The sequence below is a fragment of the Ambystoma mexicanum genome, chromosome 7p (genome assembly GCF_040938575.1).
Source record: "Ambystoma mexicanum isolate Mex_15411 chromosome 7p, UKY_AmexF1_1, whole genome shotgun sequence".
Lineage (NCBI taxonomy): Eukaryota > Metazoa > Chordata > Amphibia > Caudata > Ambystomatidae > Ambystoma > Ambystoma mexicanum.
In genome coordinates, this window is record NC_090939.1 from 669,745,935 (window position 1) to 669,764,577 (window position 18,643).

The window sequence follows — 18,643 nt, forward strand, 5'->3', positions numbered from 1 at the left end:
AAAGGCAGATCCTGACTAGTTGAATTGGTGTTTAGAACTAGAGGGGCCTAAGCTTGAAGAAAGGTGCCTTATGAAACCAAAGGAACTGTGAAATAAGTTGGAAGAGGGCTGAGTTTGGGGAACGGAACCCCGAGAGGCTGATTGAGAAAAGTAAAGTGACCAAGTTGATACTTGGGGTAGGGGAACCCAAGGACAGCGAAGGTATTGGAAATCACTGTAAGAGCCCTGTGGAGAAGGTCTTACATATAGCCCTGTTGAGTGAAGGCATCTGTGTGACATTGACCAAATTGAACCTGGTGACAAGACCACTGGAAATCAACTCTGGTTTTGCCATTTCTGTTCAACCACCATTTTTACTTTTCAAAAGACTTATAATCACATGTATGTACAGCGTGAGGACAGCACGAGGACAAGCATAGGTTTAGACACAGATGGACTATTGTTTTGGACTATTAGACAACGACGGCCATTAGAAACATCAGTTAAGGGAACAATCCCTTTAGAGTTAGCGGCAGTTAGGCATTCCACCAACCCCAGAACCTTAGTAAATAAAGTTTTTTTTTTTAAAACAAATGCTTTTGAGTCTGTGTCTCTCTTGATACCATGGCTATGCAGATTTATGTCTGACAATTAGATTATGATATTTTCAAATCCACTGCCACCAAGATTGAGCCTCTTACGATAATTACAGCCAACTGGTTTTCCACTGCTTGAGGGTGGTAATGTATCACTTTTGAATTGTCCATTTGTATCTGGACAGGCTTGCCAATCACGAGTCGTAGGCCGGCCCTACAAGATGAAATTGCCTCAACTTCAATAAGCAGCATATCTTTCTTCTCTGACCACAGTCCATGCACCAGATGATAATCTAGATAGGCTCCCCATCCAGGCATCAATGCGTATAACGAAAAGTGTTTGCTACTGCCAACCCTTTGACCGAATTGGGGTTGTGATTGCAAGCCACCTTGGCTGATGTTTAGCTGTTCATGTTTTCCCCATCTACTTCCACCCAACACCATTGAAGATCCAATTGTTTCTTCAGAGGCCTCTTTTGCAGAGTGGTATCAAAGGTATAAAAGAGGGACTCAGACAAACATCCTGAAGCTCAAGAACGTTTCTTCTACATGGTGGAACGCTAGGTGGTCTCTCTTGAAATTCTAGGGCATGACCAACTACTACTATTTCTTGCATCAACATCAGACATTATTGTTTGTTTGTTTGTTTTATTCACTTGTAATGCGCACCAAACCCGAAGGTAGCCGGGCGCAGCAGTACAGAAAAATGCGAAGCTTAGGTTGCAGGGTGGGGTCATGGGATACATACACTGTATAAATACAAAATACAAATTATAGAATGCAAAATATCACAGGAAGGCAGCAGTTGCGGTTTACATGCCGAATGGATACAAAATATGATAAGAGAGTCTATGTACAAGAGAGTGGGACCATAAAGATCATGATGAAATGTATGTTCTAGGGTGGGGTGAGGGATAAGTGGGCGCCAATAGGCTATTCATTAGCAGTCCTTAACAGATTGATGTAGTTAGTTCTGAATTTAGGGAAGGGCTGTGCCTCGCGTAGAGGATTAGGCAATGAATTCCATAATTGAGCTGCTTGCACCGGGAAGCTACTACCCCCCGCCTTAGATAACCTGAATCTAGGAATGATGAGGCTGTTGGCATTTGCAGTTCTGGCAGGGCGCGAGTGATTTCTTTTTGTGAGTTTATTGCAGAGATAGCTTGGTGCTGCATTGTTCAAGGCTTTGTGAACCAGGGATGCTACTTTGAGGTGGATTTTGTTTTGGGAGGATAACCAGTTGTTTTGACGCCTGATGTTTGAAATATGTGATCTTTTGGGTACACCAAGGGCGGCTCGTAGGGCATTGTTTTGAAGAATTTGAAGTCGGTGGGTAATGGATTTGTTTGCTCCGATGTAGAGGGCATTACAATAATCAAGCCTCGAAAGGATTAATGCTCTCGCTAGGATAAGGCAGTTGTTATCGGAGAGAAAATGCTTGCCTGCTCTAATGAGCTTGCATGTGTAGGCGGTGGCAGATGCCAATGACTTCACCTGCTTATCAAAAGAGAGGGTGGCATCCAGATAGAAGCCAAGTGTCTTCACATCTTTGGAAACCTTGATAATGTTCCCGTCAATTTCAAATGAGGTATAATCCTGACTAAGTTTCTTCATGTTAGAATGTGTCCCTAGGATGAGCAACTCTGTTTTGTCATCGTTCAGGCATAGACCGTGGGTTGCCATCCATGCCTGGACGATGATATACACCCTGTTCACCAAGGCCAAATCCTTGTTGTAGTCCCCGGAAAGTGGGAGGAGAATCTGGGTATCATCTGCATAGTTGGTGTAGGTGATACCAAGATGGTCCAGATCATCAAAAAGGGGCTTGGTGAATATGTTGTAGAGAGTCGGGGAGACGCATGAGCCCTGAGGGACTCCACATCGGATGGGGATTGGGTCCGCCGCTGCCGAAGGGGAGAACACCCTCATGGTCCTATCACTGAGGAAGGATTCAATCCAAGATATGGCCTCCTTGGAAAAATGTGCGGCAGAGTCTAAATGGCTGCAAAGTACTCCATGGTCTACAAGGTCGAATGCCGCCGAGAGGTCCAGCAACAAGAGGAGAGCCATTTTACCTTTATCTCTTATTTCATCTATTTGTGCCTTTAGGTCAATCAGGGCAGTCTCTGTACCATGTTGTGGACGGAATCCTGATTGGCGCTCTCCTAAGAGTTTATGTTGTTCCAGGAAACTTTGGATTTGATTGTAGGCGATCTTATCCAGGATTTTGAGCAGGAAGGGGACAGTTGTAATGGGGCGGTAGTTTGTGGGTATAAGAGGGTCTAGCGTTTGCTTTTTAAGCAATGGTAGTACCCAGGATTGTTTTAAATTGGTGGGTACCGTGCCGGACGTGAATGAAGAGTTGACAAGTTTGGCAATAAACGGGGAGAGATCTCTAGCTGCGTCTTTTATAAGCTGGGCAGGGCAAGAATCACCCTGGCAGTTAGACGGCTTAAGAGAGAGGATGACTTTCTCCACCTCGAGAATCGATGTTTTGGAAAACATGAACCGTGTGACTGTGTCCTGGGTCTTTGGGGTAGGGTCTGTAGTGAGGTTGTTAGGCTTGGAATGATGAGTAAGGGAGGCTTTCTTTTTGGACTGTCAATACTGGTAGATAATTTGCCATGCTCCTTGCAACCAAACAAAGTCCTTCTTCCTAGGGTCCATGCACAGACAATTCTCCCATGGCTCCCCTGCAGTACTCTTAACTATTTCTTTTTTCTGTTTAAACAATATTTCTGCTTTTTGGATCTTTTTCTTTCCACTACGTTTGTGCTTATGAAGTTAAGTAAACAGTCCCCTCTGCTTGGTTCTCACAGACGAGCCTTAACAAAACACAGCCATCATCATGCAGGTTGAGGCAGTAAATGAAAACCTTATAAGGGGACTCCTTAACCATGGCATTTCTTAAACGTGTATTTGCAAGAGTTGACCAGGGACATCTTAAAAACTGCACAGACTGTTCAAAGCTGCCACTTTCTGGACAAAAGTGAAAGAACCAACACTCAGGGCCCTGGCACAGTGTCAAAAATAGTGATATCACCAGTTGAAAAAGCATTCAGCAGGTGCTCACTCAATGGGTTCCTCTTCCAATGGTTGGATGTAGACTGACTGCAGTGCATGAGTTCTTAACTAGGAACACACCTATTATTGCAGTCTATATCCACAACATGGTTAATACGTTTAAAACAAAAATAAGTGGTTCTGGGGATTCTAAATCAGATGGGAGACTATTGTAATGTATGTGAATCTGTGAAAGACCACATACTGGAGAAGCTATCATCTTCTGGACAACAGGCTTAATATGAAACAGATGACGCTAAAGTGCCTTAGAAAATTCCCAGGAGAGAAAAGTCATTACCCCATGATTCATATTCTTAAAAACACGTAAACGTACAGCTTCAATCGTTATTCAGCATGCATTTGTTTAGACACAACTTTACTTTTTGAGTGTAACCGTGAGATGTTCCATACCTGTCTAGCTTCAAAGGAAATTCCAACTGTATCAAAAAAATGTTCAATGTAGTCGAGTATGGTGCCATACACAACAGGGCTTCTAGTGGATCCCATGGATTCCTGAAAAACAAAACCATGATCTTAGTTTTTAATGAAGCAAAGAAGAACCTGCAGACACAAATCATTCCCAAAATGGATAGCGCCTTCATTACAGTTACATTCTATCACATGGGAAGAAGATTGTTTCAGCGAGATGATCAAAAAAGTAAATGCCTCTAGAGCACCCGGCCCAAATGGCCTATCAAATGTGATTCTGAAACAGGCCCCTGAGATCTGGGCGAAACTAATGGACCATATTCTTTCGCTAATCAACATCCTAAAAGTCATACCCACAACTTGGACCCATGCAATATCGGTCCCGATTTACAAGCAAGGGAGCAGAGATGAGCCTGCCAACTTTAGACCCATTGCCCTTTTGGACCCGCTGGAAAAACTATTTGCCTGATATCTTCTCCAAAAACTGACCATGTGGGCCAAAGAAACTAACTGCTTTGACATCCGCCAAACAGGGTTTACATCTAACGTGGGCACAAATGTCAACCTGTTCATACTCAATCTAATAAAGCATCCTTGTGTTTTGCTCTACAAGAGTGCACAGACAATTATTCATCACCAGTAAATTTGTAGAGCAAGAAAATAAATTGAACGCAGGTAGGCGAAGCACTAACTCACAACCAGATAGGCAGTTAGCGAAATAATGAGCGCTTATACGGCTATTTATTCATAGCTTGGAAGTAACAAGTGATAACACAGAAATAAATCACAGAAAGGACAGAGAATTCAAAAGAAAATACATCACCTTGGGCGTAACTGAATCCCTCATCTCGCCAGAAGAGGCTGGAAGACCCCAGTAACAGCCAGGCAGAGAGCACAACAGCCCACAGGAAGGTCGGAACAAGGCGTCCCCCCTCCGACTGAGGTCTTTGTGGTTTCCCATGACCTTCCCGATAGCTCCACATATATGGGCCATCCTCAAAAGGGGTGGCAATTTCTCGAACCTTCTGACATTAGCTTTTGCCCATTGCTGAGTGACTGTTGAATGCCGGCCGGTCAACCGACAGTAACCCCAAGGAGCAAAGCTTCCCTCTTCTTCTAAAACTCCACGGAAAACAATTCCATAACTTATAGCAAGACATAACAAAACCAGCTTTCCCAGCAGAATGTCCTTGACTGGCTGCATACCAGGTTTCGAAAGCATGTCTTTCTGTTAGGGAGAATTCTCTAATTAGGCTGAATTTCCTAACCTAGTGAGTCCCCCAGCAGCTTTGCTGGATTCCTGGAGTTTGTTTTTTTCTCCTGCCAAGAGTGAGACTCTTTTTCTCCCACTCTTGGACATGATTTATGGTGTTCCTTTGACTGTTAAATGTGTTTTATGGGCTATGGGGTCCTTTACTCCATAGGGTCTCATGTGTTTTTACAATGTGTGTTACACAGCACCCTCTGTGCAGTAACACAGGGGTGTCATAGTGACACCCCACCATAGACTCCAAACCTGGGACCTACTACGGTCTCCCAGGGCATGTAAAGTCACCATTGGCTTTACTAGTCCCAAATTATTAACAGAAACCAGTACAAACCATCATATTGTGGACGTACTGGTCGGGGCAATTCGATTGCCCTTGGGTCTGTTAGTCGAGGGGGCACGTCTCCGTCCCCCCTGATCGAGTTTTGGCTGGTGGCAGTGGAAACTAATTTTTATATTCGACCGCAAATATTTTCCTATGGGATTTTCCCATTGTTCGAGGCTACCAACTTTAATAATTTAATTCTCATAGCCTCGAACATACCGCCAGTTTATTTAATAAATATTAATTTGCCAGTTGGTATTTTTTGCCAAGACTCGATTCTAAAATGGCATTTGTGTTCTCTTCTGTGACTCCAACCCAAGTCGAGCCCTTTGTTCCACCTTTTGGCAGGCTTCTCCACAGAAGCCTCCAAAAGTGGTGCCACTCTGTCTGGGTACCACAGGGGGTGTGGGAGGGGGTTTAGGCACCCTGGACTGAGTTACCTTGGTAACTCAAGTCGCACTCTTGTGCGATTAGCCCAAGTGGTGAGCCGGCCGGCTCACCAATTAGCATGTTTGATTGACAGCTAGGCTGAATGAATGGGGGTTTCTTGCATAAAAGCAGGGCTTTTGGGACTGGAACTTCAGAAGTCACCACAGGACCTGAGAATCCGACGAGGGAGAAGCTGAGCCGACCTACCACGACGACACCACCGGTGGATCCCTGCGGAACCTACTCACCACTTCCCGACGACAGAGAAGATCTCCCGGGTGGAGAGGCTTCTTCCCCCTAACTGGTGGGCACAACCAGTTTTACCTTCTTTCTTCGCACCCCAGACCGGTTTGTGGTCGAACTGCCCGTGCCAAGCACCCCGACGGCCGGATAGCCACTCACCACTGAACCGCAAATCAGCAGACTGCTCCTTGTACCTGAGAAACTCTGCGGCTGGTTTCTTCCCTGGCAGTGCAACGAACTCCTGTCTTCCTCCACGACGAGATCCTCTCTTCCCCCGGACGAAACACCGACTTGCATCCGCTGCCAGGAACAACTGCCCCCGCTGGAGTATTCTCACCACTTTAAGGTACCTTGTCCGCCAGGCCTCCATTTCTAAAGATTGCTACAAGGTAATAACCCCTTTACCTTCTGGACTGGGCTGGCCGCCTTGACCCTCTAACTGGTCCCTTTCTTTGGTCCAACTCGTTTTTGAACCGTTACAAGACTTTTGTGCACTGCAACCGTGTGACCTTGGACACATTTCGTTTTGATCCTCTGAAAGCGGATCCGGCCTACTGACTCTGACTTCACGGTGTTACTTCGCCTTCCTCTCTTGTTGTGTTTGTGAAAAAGTGTTGGGATCTGTTTCAATTTATTCTCTGCTTTTCTCTCCCTTTTTAAAACAAATTATTAGAGTGCCATCTACGTTAAGCGCTCACCGCTGTCTGAAAATAAGTGGGGCTTTACTTACGACTTGTCTAAATATTCTTTTAAGGGAGTGTATATCTTTTAGTGACCGTGTTTTTGAATTGCTTACTATTAGTGCCTGTGTGTTTTTCTAGATGTGGTTTTAAATAAATAATTATATCTCTTTTACACCAAGCCCTGCTCAGCGTTTACTTGTTCTACTGTGTTCTCTTGACCTATTGTGAATACTCTGTATACTGCCTAACTCTTCTTGAGGGAAGTCTGACTGCTCACCCACAGCTACCAAGTGAATCTGTGTGGTACAGACTGCTACTAAGTGGGTTTACTGCCAAACACCTGTAGTCCTAAATCTTTTGCAGTGGTCCCAGAGGGAACTGCGCAGGTTTCTGCCTAACACTGGTGTACAGCGGTGGGATTTGTATTGAGTATACACTTTAAAGTGCTCGTTGAACACTTTAGGACAACTAACCACAGAGCTTAGCACTAAGAAGCTGATTTTCTAACTATGTCTGCTATGGAGAGTTATACCCTAGAATCATTGTCTGCCAAAACTGCTGATTGCTTAAAAGTATTGTGTAGACATAAGAATCTCTCTGAGAAGGGCAAAACAATGGAACTTATAGAAAGATTGTTAGAAAACCAAAGTCTGGGTGGTACAGAGGAATCTACCCCCCCCCCAGCAAATGTAGAAAACAGTGATGGTATTGATCTGAATCAAAGTCTTGATAATGAGTCAGAAGAGGAAAGTGAACCTAATGAAGTTAGCCACTCTGAGCCTCTGTCTGCCTTACCTACTGTACCTATTGGGCCTATACCAGGTCCTACATGTAACCCTGCTTATTTTGAACTTGAAAAAATGAAGCTTGAATTAGAGTACAAACGTTTTATTGCTCAATCTGAAAGAAACCAAGAGCTAGAGTTCAGAAGAATGAATGCCCAGGCTGAGCAGAAGCAAGCTGAGTTAAGACTCAGGGAAATCAAGCTTAATCATGAATTAGAAATGAAAAAGTTGTCTGTGGAAAATGCTTCTCTCTCCTCTGGTTCTTCTAGGAGTTCCAGTCCCAAAAGACCCCAGAAGCCTAAGGAATTAGCGGGTATGTATGAACCTAGATTGGATGTGTTGGATTGGTTGAAAATGTTTGAGTATAATCATGGGCTCCAGGACATCACAGGGAATGAGTTACTTCCCTGGTTGTTCTCTAGGCTTCCCCCTGTTGCAACTGATGTGGTAATGGAGTTGGGGGAGGTGGATAAGAAGGATTATGAATGTGTGAAACTAGCTTTGATAGCTTGATTTGGGAAGACCCCTTCCCAGTACCTTAAGAGGTTTAGGACCCTCAAAAAGCATGATGGTACCCCTTGGGCTACCTGGGTGAGTGAAAGTTTGAAAAACTTAGAGGGATGAATTAAGGGTTACAGAGTTAACACTTATGAAGGAATGAAGAATCTTGTAATGTTGGAGTCAATTTATGATGCCTGCTCTCCTGAGCTCAGACAGCACTTGGTTGATTCAAAGGAATTAGATTCCAGGAAGTTAGCTAAGGCTGCTGACTTGTGGGTTGCCAACAGGGCCACTCACAAGGATTCTGGGGCTACTCAGAAAAAGGATGAGGGGAAAACAGCCAAAAAAGGATTCCAAAGAGAATTCTAATAATTCCAATTCCAAAGAGGGCCCCAAACAGAACCAAAAGGGTAAGCCACCAGGGAAGCCAAATCAGGCTAGTGCACCTCCTGGTGCCAAACCAGAAGGAGGTCAGAACAAGCCACCATTCCAGAAAGCATTTGCTAAATGCTTTGTTTGTGGCTCTACTGACCATGTGAAAGGAGATCCCAGATATAAGGGTAAACCTTCAGGGGTCCAGCTTGTCTCCTTAGCCTTTGCTCCAGAGGAGGAAGTACAAATGGCAAGTGGAAACTTTCTATTACTGGCTGATAAACCCATTGGAGTCTCAGCCAGTGTTTCTTTAGTGTCTCTGGGTCTGTGGGAACAACAGAACTTAGATGTATATAATTCTATCCCAGATAATACTAAAGAGTATTATAAGGACAGTGTCCAGGTGAATGGTCAGGAGACTCCTGCCATTAGGGACACCGGGGCCAGCATAACTGTGGTGGACAAATCGTTTTTTCAGGCTGAGGATGTTACTAAGGCACCCAAACGCCTCACCAAGTCAGTTGGAGGGCCTGTGCAGATGCTTCCCTAATTACCAGTTCTCATCCATTGTAATGACATGACTGTGAAGATACCCGTTAGCATACAAAGTGAGGTGCCAAGAAGGGTTCTGCTGGGTAATGACTTGAAAACTCTTGGAGTAGAGTCACATACCCCAGACCTCCTAGTAAAAGGTTACAGGGGCTCACCAGACCAGCAAGGAAGAGAACCATGAGAGGTACTCCCAAGGAGATGATGAAGAAAGAGATCACTCCTGCTCCAATGGAGATGCCAGCTGGTGTCTCTAAGGCACTAGAAGAAAAAGGGAAACCTAAAACTTCTAAAAAGAACCTCACAGCCAGCACTCCAGTGCAGCCAACAAGGACTGAGGCTGAGAGGGAGGTACAACCCTGTGTGGTTGAACTAGACTCTGAAGAAGAGCTAGTGGAAGGCCAGGAACTCATTGGAGATCTGGATCCTGTTGACCATCCTGAGCTGCAGTCTTTACTGGCAGAAGGTGGACCCAACAGGGCAGACTTCAGTAAGGGACAGAGAGAATGTCCAACTCTGGACGGTCTTCGCCACCAGGCAGATGCTCAGGCTGAAGGGCAAGAGCCTGGGAAATATAGGTTACACTGGGAAGATGGCCTCTTCTACAGTGAACCAACCAGGTCTGCACCTGGGGACAACAAACAACTTGTAGTACCCCAAGAGAACAGACCACAGTTCTTGCAGTTAGCCCATGAGATTCCTTTGGCTGGTCACTTGAGTTTCAAGAAGACTAAGGAAAGGCTCTCACTCTACTTTTATTGGCCAAAGATGGGGGCTGAAGTAGACAAATACTGCAGGAGCTGCCATACCTGCCAGACTTCTGGTAAGGTTGGCTCCAAGAATGTGGCACCTTTAGTGCCTCTCCCTGTAGTGAGAGTCCCATTTGAGAGAGTAGGGATTGACATTGTTGGTCCCCTTGATCCTCCAACTTCCTCAGGCAACAGGTTTATACTTGTTGTAGTAGACCATGCTACTAGATACCAAGGCAATTCCTATGAGGACTGTTACAGCTCCGGCTGTGGCTAAGGCCCTCCTTGGTATTTTTACCAGGGTTGGGTTTCCTAAGGAAGTAATCTCTGACAGGGGGTCGAATTTTATGTCCCACTACATGAAAGCCAGGTGGAAAACCTGCGGAATTACTTACAAGTTCTCAACCGCAGACCACCCTCAGACAAATGGACTGGTTGAAAGGTTCAACAGAACCATGAAGAGCATGATAGGTGCTTTAGAGGACCCCCTTAAAAGGAAGTGGGACCCTCTACTGCCATGCCTTCTCTTTGCTTATAGAGAAGTCCCTCAGGAGGGAGTAGGTTATTCTCCCTTTGAACTTCTTTATGGTCATCCGGTCAGATGTCCATTGGCCCTGATCAAGGAGGGGTTGGAGAGTGTTCCTTCCCCCAAGCCAGTCAGAGTAACTGACTATGTGATAGGTCTCCGAAGGAGAATGTCACAAATGATGGCAGAAGCAAGTGATAACTTGAAAGCTGGACAAGCATTGGTCAAGCACTGGCATGACCAAAAGGCTAACATGGTCGAGTTTACTCAGGACCAGCTAGTTCTCGTTATGATTCCAACAAGGCAGAGGGCCTTGCAAGACAAATGGATGGGACCCTTCAAAGTTGTGGGTAAACTTGGAGAGGTCAACTATCTGGTGGACTTGGGCAACCCCAAGGAGGCTCCAACAGTCTTCCACACCAACAGACTAAAATCGTATGTCTCCGGACCTGATGTAGGAGCTTTGCTTCTAGCATCATCAGAGGAAGAAGAAGAGAGTGAAGCTCTTCCTGATCTCCTCAGAGGCTTGCCTTTAGACGAAAATATTGAAGGAGTAAATCTCTCTTCAAATCTGACACCTGAGCAACAGGAAGAGTGCAAATCTATGTTGAATCAGTTTGCCTCTCTGTTCTCACTTTCACCAGGCTTGACCCCTTGGGGACAGCATGACATACTCACTGGTGACTGTCTGCCAGTCAAAAGCAGAGGATATCGAATGTCAGAAAATTTAAGAACCCATATCAAAGGTGAGATCAACAAGATGCTTGATCTCGGGGTAATAGAGCCCTCTACTAGTCCATGGTCTAGCCCAGTTGTGTTAGTACCAAAGGCAGGATCTAAAGAACTTAGATTCTGTGTGGATTACAGAACTCTTAATGCAGTCACTAAGACTGATGCCCACGCTTTGCCAAGGACAGATGAGTTGGTGGATAGACTTGGTGCAGCCAAGTTCCTCAGCACATTTGACTTGACGTCAGGCTATTGGCAAATAGCCCTGACGCAACATGCCAAGGAGAAAACTGCATTCTCTACCCCAGTTGGCTTATACCAGTTTAAGGTTATGCCTTTTGGATTGAAAAATGCACCTGCTACCTTTCAAAGGATGGGAAACCAGGTTCTGAATGGGATGGAGGACCTCTGCATGGCATACTTGGATGACATAGCAGTGTTCAGAAATTCCTGGGAAGAACATGTGGACCACTTGAGATATGTTTTGCAGGCTCTTGGAAAGGCCAATCTGACCATAAAGGCAGGTAAATGCCAGATTGGACAGAGTAAAGTGGTCTACCTTGGACATGAGGTAGGAGGTGGAGAAATAAGGCCTTTGCCCAGTAAGATTGAAGCTGTGCAAAATTGGACAACACCTACTACTCAGACCCGGGTGAGAGCCTTCTTAGGTCTCACTGGGTATTACAGGAATTTCATTGAGAACTATGGGTCCATAGCTTCTCCACTGAATGTCATCTCCTCTCCTAAATTCCCTAAAAAGGTTAGGCGGAATGAGGAATGCAATCAGGCCTTTGAAACTCTGAAAAAGGCTCTGTGCCAAGCCCCAGTACTCGGAGCTCATGACTATCACCAAACATTCATTGTGCAAACAGATGCTTCCAATGTAGGAATAGGTGCAGTCCTCAGTCAACTGGATGGGAAAGGTAGGGAGGACCCCATTTGCTTCATCAGTAGAAAACTGAAGGATCCTTAAACAAGGTGGGCAACCATTGAACAAGAGTGTTTTGCTATTGTGTGGGCTCTGAAGAGGTTTAGGCCATACTTGTATGGTTCTACTTTTGTCATTCAGACTGACCACCAACCCTTGAGATGGTTAAGGGGAAAACCCAAAACTATTGAGATGGTCAATCTGCCTGCAAGGATTTGATTTCACAATTGAGCACAGGTCAGGGTGTCACCACCAAAATGCTGATGGTCTCTCTAGAATGTATGTCATCGACTAGAGGTATGAGATTCATCCAGGAGTGGATTAAATCCTCCTGTCCCTTAGTCCAGGGGGGGGGGGCGAGTGCTAGGGAGAATTCTATCTTTAGGCTGAATTTCCTAACCTAGTGAGTCCCCCAGCAGCTTTGCTGGATTCCTGGAGTTTGTTATTTTCTCCTGCCAAGAGTGAGACTCTTTCTCCCACTCTTGGAGATGATTTATGGTGTTTCTTTGACTGTTAAATGTGTTTTATGGGCTATGGGGTCCTTTACTCCATAGGGTCTCATGTGTTTTTACTATGTGTGTTACACAGCACCCACCGTGCAGTAACACAGGGGTGTCATAGTGACACCCCACCATAGACTCCATACCCTGGGACTGACTACTGTCTCCCAGGGCATGTAAAGTCACCATTGGCTTTACTAGTCCCACATTATTAACAGAAACCAGTACAAACCATCATATTGTGGACGTTCTGGTCGGGGAAATTCGATTGCCCCGGGTCTGTTAGTCGAGGGGGCACGTCTCCGTCCCCCCCTGATCGAGTTCTGGCTGGTGGCAGTGGAAACTACTTTTTATATTCAACCGCTAATATTTTCCTATGGGATTTTCCCATTGTTCGAGGCTACCAACTTTAATTATTGAATTCTCATAGCCTCGAACATACCACCTGTTTATTTAATTAATATTCATTCGCCGGTTGGTATTTTTTGCCAAGACTCGATTCTAAAATGGCATTTGTGTTCTCTTCTGTGACTCCAACCCAAGTCGAGCCCTTTGTTCCACTTTTTGGCAGGCTTCTCCACAGAAGCCTCCAAAAGTGGTGCCACTCTGTCTGGGTACCACAGGGGGTGTGAGAGGGTTTAGGCACCCTGGACTGAGTTACCTTGGTAACTCAAGTCACACTCTGGTGTGATTGGCCCGGCTCACCACTTAGCATGTTTGATTGACAGCTAGGCTGAGTGAATGGGGGTGTGCTGCATAAAAACAGGACTTTTGGGACTGGAACTTCAGAAGTCGCCACAGGACCTGAGAATCCGACGAGGGAGAAGCTGAGCCGACCTGCTACGACACCACCGGTAGAGCCCTGCGGAACCGACTCACCACTTCCCGACGACAGAGAAGATCTCCCGGCTGGAGAGTCTTCTTCCCCTGACTGGTGGGCACAACCAGTTTACCTTCTTTTTCTCGCATCCCAGGACGTCTTGTGGTCGAATTGCCCGTGCCAAGCACCCCGGCAACCGGATAGACACTTACCACTGGACCGCGAATAAAAGGACTGCTCCTTTTAACTGAGAACTCCGCGGCTGGTTTCTTCCCTGGCAGTTCAACGGACTCCTGTCTTCCTCCCCGACGAGATCCTCTCTTCCCCCGGACGAAGCACCGACTTGCATCCGCTGCCAGGAACAACTGCCCCCGCTGGAGTATTCTCACCACTTTAAGGTACCGTGTCCGCGAGGCCTCCCTTTCTAAAGATTGCTACAAGGTAATAATAACCCCTTAACCTTCTGGACTGGGCTGGCCGCCTTGACCCTCTAACTGGTCCCTTTCTTTGGTCCAACTCCTTTTTGAACCGTTACAAGACTTTGCACTGCAACCATGTGACCTTGGACACATTTTGTTTTTATCCTCTTAAAGCGGATCCGGCCTACTGACTCTGACTTCACGGTGTTACTTTGCCTTCCTCTCTTGTTGTGTTGGGATCTATTTCAATTTATTCTCTGCTTTTCTCTCCCTTTTTAAAACAAATTAGAGTGCCATCTACATTAAGCGCTCGACGCTGTCTGAAAATAAGTGGGGCTTTACTTATGACTTGTCTAAATATTCTTTTAAGGGAGTGTATATCTTTTAGTGACCGTGTTTTTGAATTGCTTACTATTAGTGCCTGTGTTTTTCTAGATGTGGTTTTAAATAAATAATTATATCTCTTTTACACCAAGCCCTGGTCAGCGTTTACTTGTTCTACTGTGTTCTCTTGACCTATTGTGAATACTCTGTATATTGCTTAACTCTTCTTGAGGGAAGTCTGACTGCTCAGCCACAGCTACCAAGTGAACCTGTGTGGTACAGACTGCTACCAAGTGGGTTTACTGCCAAACACCTGTAGTCCTAAATCTTTTGCAGTGGTCCCAGAGGGCACTGCACAGGTTTCTGCCTAACACTTTCAGCAAAGCAAGTACAGCTTTTCACTGAGGCATGGAATAAATATCCATTATGGCTTTGAGTGCCCCCAGAATGCACTGCACACCAGCGCCATGTTTTAGCTCAAGCATAACAATTCCACCCTTGGATATGTATCTTCCATAGCCTAGTGGCAGAGGAGCCGGTCTCTGGAACCGACGAACCATTAGAACCAAGTTAGGAATACATTGAATACAACAACAACAACCAAGTATTATAATAACTAAAATAATGCAAATACAGGCCAAGGCGTAACGCAGTGTACCCCCAATGTCAGGAATCCATGAAAATAACCAATCCCACCAATTCCCAGCATAACTTTGAGATACTTGGGAAATGAGGTCCCTCAAACCTCTAATATGACTTTCAATGGATCGTGAATGGTCACTTGGATTGAAACAACACATACCTTCCACTGCGTTACAGCCCAAATTATGTTTCAGCAAGAGATAATCAACGGCAGCCCTGTTTTGCAATTTTGCTTTTCTAATAACTTTGCTATGAAGGAGCAACTCTTCTAATGCTTGAGAAGTATGATTCAGTCCTTTTACCACTAAACATGCTAGTTTAATCAAAGATTTGTAACCCCCAGCAGCTAAACGCCAGACTCCCACTAACGAAAGGGCTAACGCTAGAACTTCAGTCTCTGATCATAAATGCACATGTGAATCACAATCTGGGGATAAACCTACAGATTCAAAAGTTGACCTTTTGCTTCGAGACATGACTGGGTGTAAAGGAAACATCATTAGCCCTAATCGAGTTAAGGCACAGGGACCTCAAGAAATGTTAGCTGGAATGTAAGTGTATGTGATATTGCCACATGAGAAGAGCCATCCTGTTGGAATTTTACGTGATACATATGACTCGCAGCTAAAGCTGTATGATTGCAAGACATAGAATTATTCACACTGGTACATGTGCGTGGAACTCGAGAACACAACCTTTTTTCAAACATAGTTGGATTTTTCTGGTAGGTTAAATTCAACTGTTGGCATTTGCCAATTTCATTTACATCGCAGGTCAAAGTAACACACATCGCCTTGAGCTATAGTGTATGTTATAATACGTGTCAAGTTCCTCCACTTGTGATCTGTTTCTTGACAAACCTGCAGTACTCAGGCTGATAAGGATTGTCTAATATCGGAATCCTGAACCAAAGAATCATTGTGCGTGACGCCAAAGATGAGTTTTAGAACCAGAACTGGCATTGGTACCGCTACTAGACATGTAGTCAACAAAGCTTCTGCGTGTTGCACGTCAGTAAGGCAAAAGTGCGTAATGTTGAGTACTTGCTGTGCCAAGTACGTCCACATATTCTCAGTTTGTGTAATCATCGGGGAATATTTTCATCGTCCTAAGATATCTGTTGTATAGCTGGCATTAACGTTGTTTGCGTCTGCAACTGACGTGATTTTCGCATTCCACAAATCCATTTCTTCGGTCTGGCTGGCTTTTCGGCATCAGCATAGGGCTGATTTTGGACATCATTGCTCATCATCATCGGTTTCCCCTGGATCGCTGGCACAGATGCGAAATGTTTCGTGGGAAGCAGCATGCCGTTTGACTCTCCCAAACGGAGTCTATTTAGTCCCACAATTACACCAGCCAGACACAGGATCTACAAGGCAAACCCAGAAAAGAGATATCAGTGTTGAAAATCACTCTCTTAAGTAACATTTGTCTGCGGGCACATACTGCCATTTCTTATTACCGGGCTCCATCACTAAGACTACCTGGTCCTTGCCTGATGCAATAACATCTGCGGGCACTGGTGGGCCACTTGGCCTTTCGACCCACACCTTCGCACCCGGTACCATATTGTCTGAAGAGTCAAAACCACGATCCCCACGGGTAGTTAACACTGTAGGAGGCTCCCCCTTTTTAATCATGGACAACTTAACAGGAATAATAATCAACTGGGCCACCCGATCGCCCTTGTGGATCAGTTGCAATTGGTCCCCACTATTCATCAGGATGACTTTGATCTCGCCTAGGTAATAGGCAAGGCATCAATGACCCCTCCCAGCACTTGAACTCCCTTCAATGCTAGGCCGGATCTAGGGGCAATCCATCCCATATGCTCTGGAGGAATTTGTACCCCAATCCCTGTTCCAATCACAACAATCCCTCTTGGGTCTAATCGGATTTCCTCATGAGAATGCAAGTCTACCCCTGCTGACTCTGGAGTCGCCCGATAGGGAGCTAAAGAACCCAGGGTAATTTCCCAATACAATAGAGTTTCTCTGACTGAGTTGGGTTGAATCTGTAAAGCAGGAGTCATTAGCCGCATCAAAGGAGTTTCATGATTATTCACAGGCCTATTGTTTGACACTTGCACCGCCTCAAACACACGATCACGCCAACCTGTTAAACTGCCATCTCCGGATTTGCGCAGCTGCTCTTTCAACAAACCATTCATCCGTTCAATTAATCCTGAAGCTGCAGGGTAATAGGGCACGTGATAGAGCCATTCAATACTCTTTTCCTGACAGTACTCTTGAATTAATTTGCCTTTGAAGTGTGACCCATTGTCACTTTGAATCTGCAAAGGCACCCCATAATGCAACGTGATCTGATCCAACAACTTAATGGTGTTCAGTTGTGTGGCACGCTTGCACGGTAAAACCATTATGCATCCCGAGTATGTATCCACAATAGTGCATGCATACTGACAACCTCTACTGATTGGCAGGGGTCCGATATAATCAATCTGCCAAATTTGACCTGGTAATTTTCCTCTTCGCAACGTACCCTGGACAATCTGAGGGATAGGCTTGTGCTGCTGGTGTTGGCACACTGGACATTGCAAAATGATTGTTTTCACTACTTCTATAGGAATACTGATTCCTCGAGCTTGTGCCCACCTGGTAGTAGCCTTTTCTCCAAGGTGCCCACATTTCTGGTGAGCCCACTTGGACACACCCTCCAAATCGTCTTCCTGAGCCTCCGCATCCAAAGATGAAATCTTGGTGTGTTCATCTACAACAGAATTAAACCAACGTTCTAATGAATCTGAGGCACGATGCGCATCCACATGATACACAGTGACTTCACAGTGTGATAACATCTCAGCAATATCTTGCCACAGTTCTTATCCCAACAACTCTTTTGAATGAATCATCCACCCATTCTTTTGCCAGGTTGGCAGCCACACCGCCAATCCATTCGCCACTGACCATGAATCTGTGTACAAATGACATCAACCAGGGGTCTCTTGTTTCAATGCTTGGTAAACTGCGTAAAGTTCTGCAAACTGACTGCTCTTCCCTTTCCCTGATGTGGTCAAAATCTTTTTTTTTCTTGGGATTGTAAGACACCTCTTTCCAGTATCGCTCGGTTCCCACATATTGGGCCGAGCCATCTGTAAACCAGGCATGTTCTGTCTGCTCTACGGTCAGATCGCCATAAGGTACTCCCCATTTCACAGGAGATTCGCGTTTTTCAGACACTTCCGGCGGTATGTAATCTGAGGGTGGTATGTTGGCCACTTGCTCATGTAATTTGACAATCCCACCCTTCCCTGATTTAGCTCTGTCTTGAATGTACGATTTTCATTTGATTATGCCGGCTTCTTGAGCGTGTCCTATTCTGTGTGTTTTAGGAGAGCTCAACACCCAATGCATAATCGGGATTTCAGGCCTCATCAGCACATCATGCCCCACTGTCATTTGCTCAGTATCAACCAGGGCCCAATAACATGCCAGCAACTGCTTCTCAAACGGAGTGTATGAGTTACCAGCATCGGGCAATTTACGGCTCCAAAACCCCAATGGCACACGTTTCCTGTCTTGTTTCTGCCACACACTCCAGTTAGTGTAATTGTCTTGCACAGACACATTCAACTCCACTTCGCCTTCCTTCAATGGCCATAGATCAAGCACCTGCTGCTTGTATCTTTTGCCAGATCAAATGCTTTTTGCTGCTCTTCCCCCCACTGAAACTCATATTTCTTTCATGTCACTTTGTAGAGGGGGGCCAGTATCTGCCCTAAATGGGGAATGTGCTGTCTCCAAAACCCAAACAGCCCTATG

The 18,643-nt window shown here is 45.4% G+C and overlaps 1 protein-coding gene across 4 annotated transcripts in view; it reads right to left on the reverse strand.

Moving 5' to 3' along the window:
• The window catches only part of CARS2 (cysteinyl-tRNA synthetase 2, mitochondrial), a 1,341,930-nt gene that overhangs the window by 190,022 nt on the left and 1,133,265 nt on the right, over positions 1-18,643 (reverse strand). For all 4 annotated transcript variants that reach the window (XM_069636755.1, XM_069636758.1, XM_069636756.1 and 1 more), the window contains one exon: positions 4,050-4,151. In XM_069636755.1, coding sequence (XP_069492856.1) covers positions 4,050-4,151 — 102 coding nt within the window. The remainder of the gene's footprint in view (positions 1-4,049; positions 4,152-18,643) is intronic.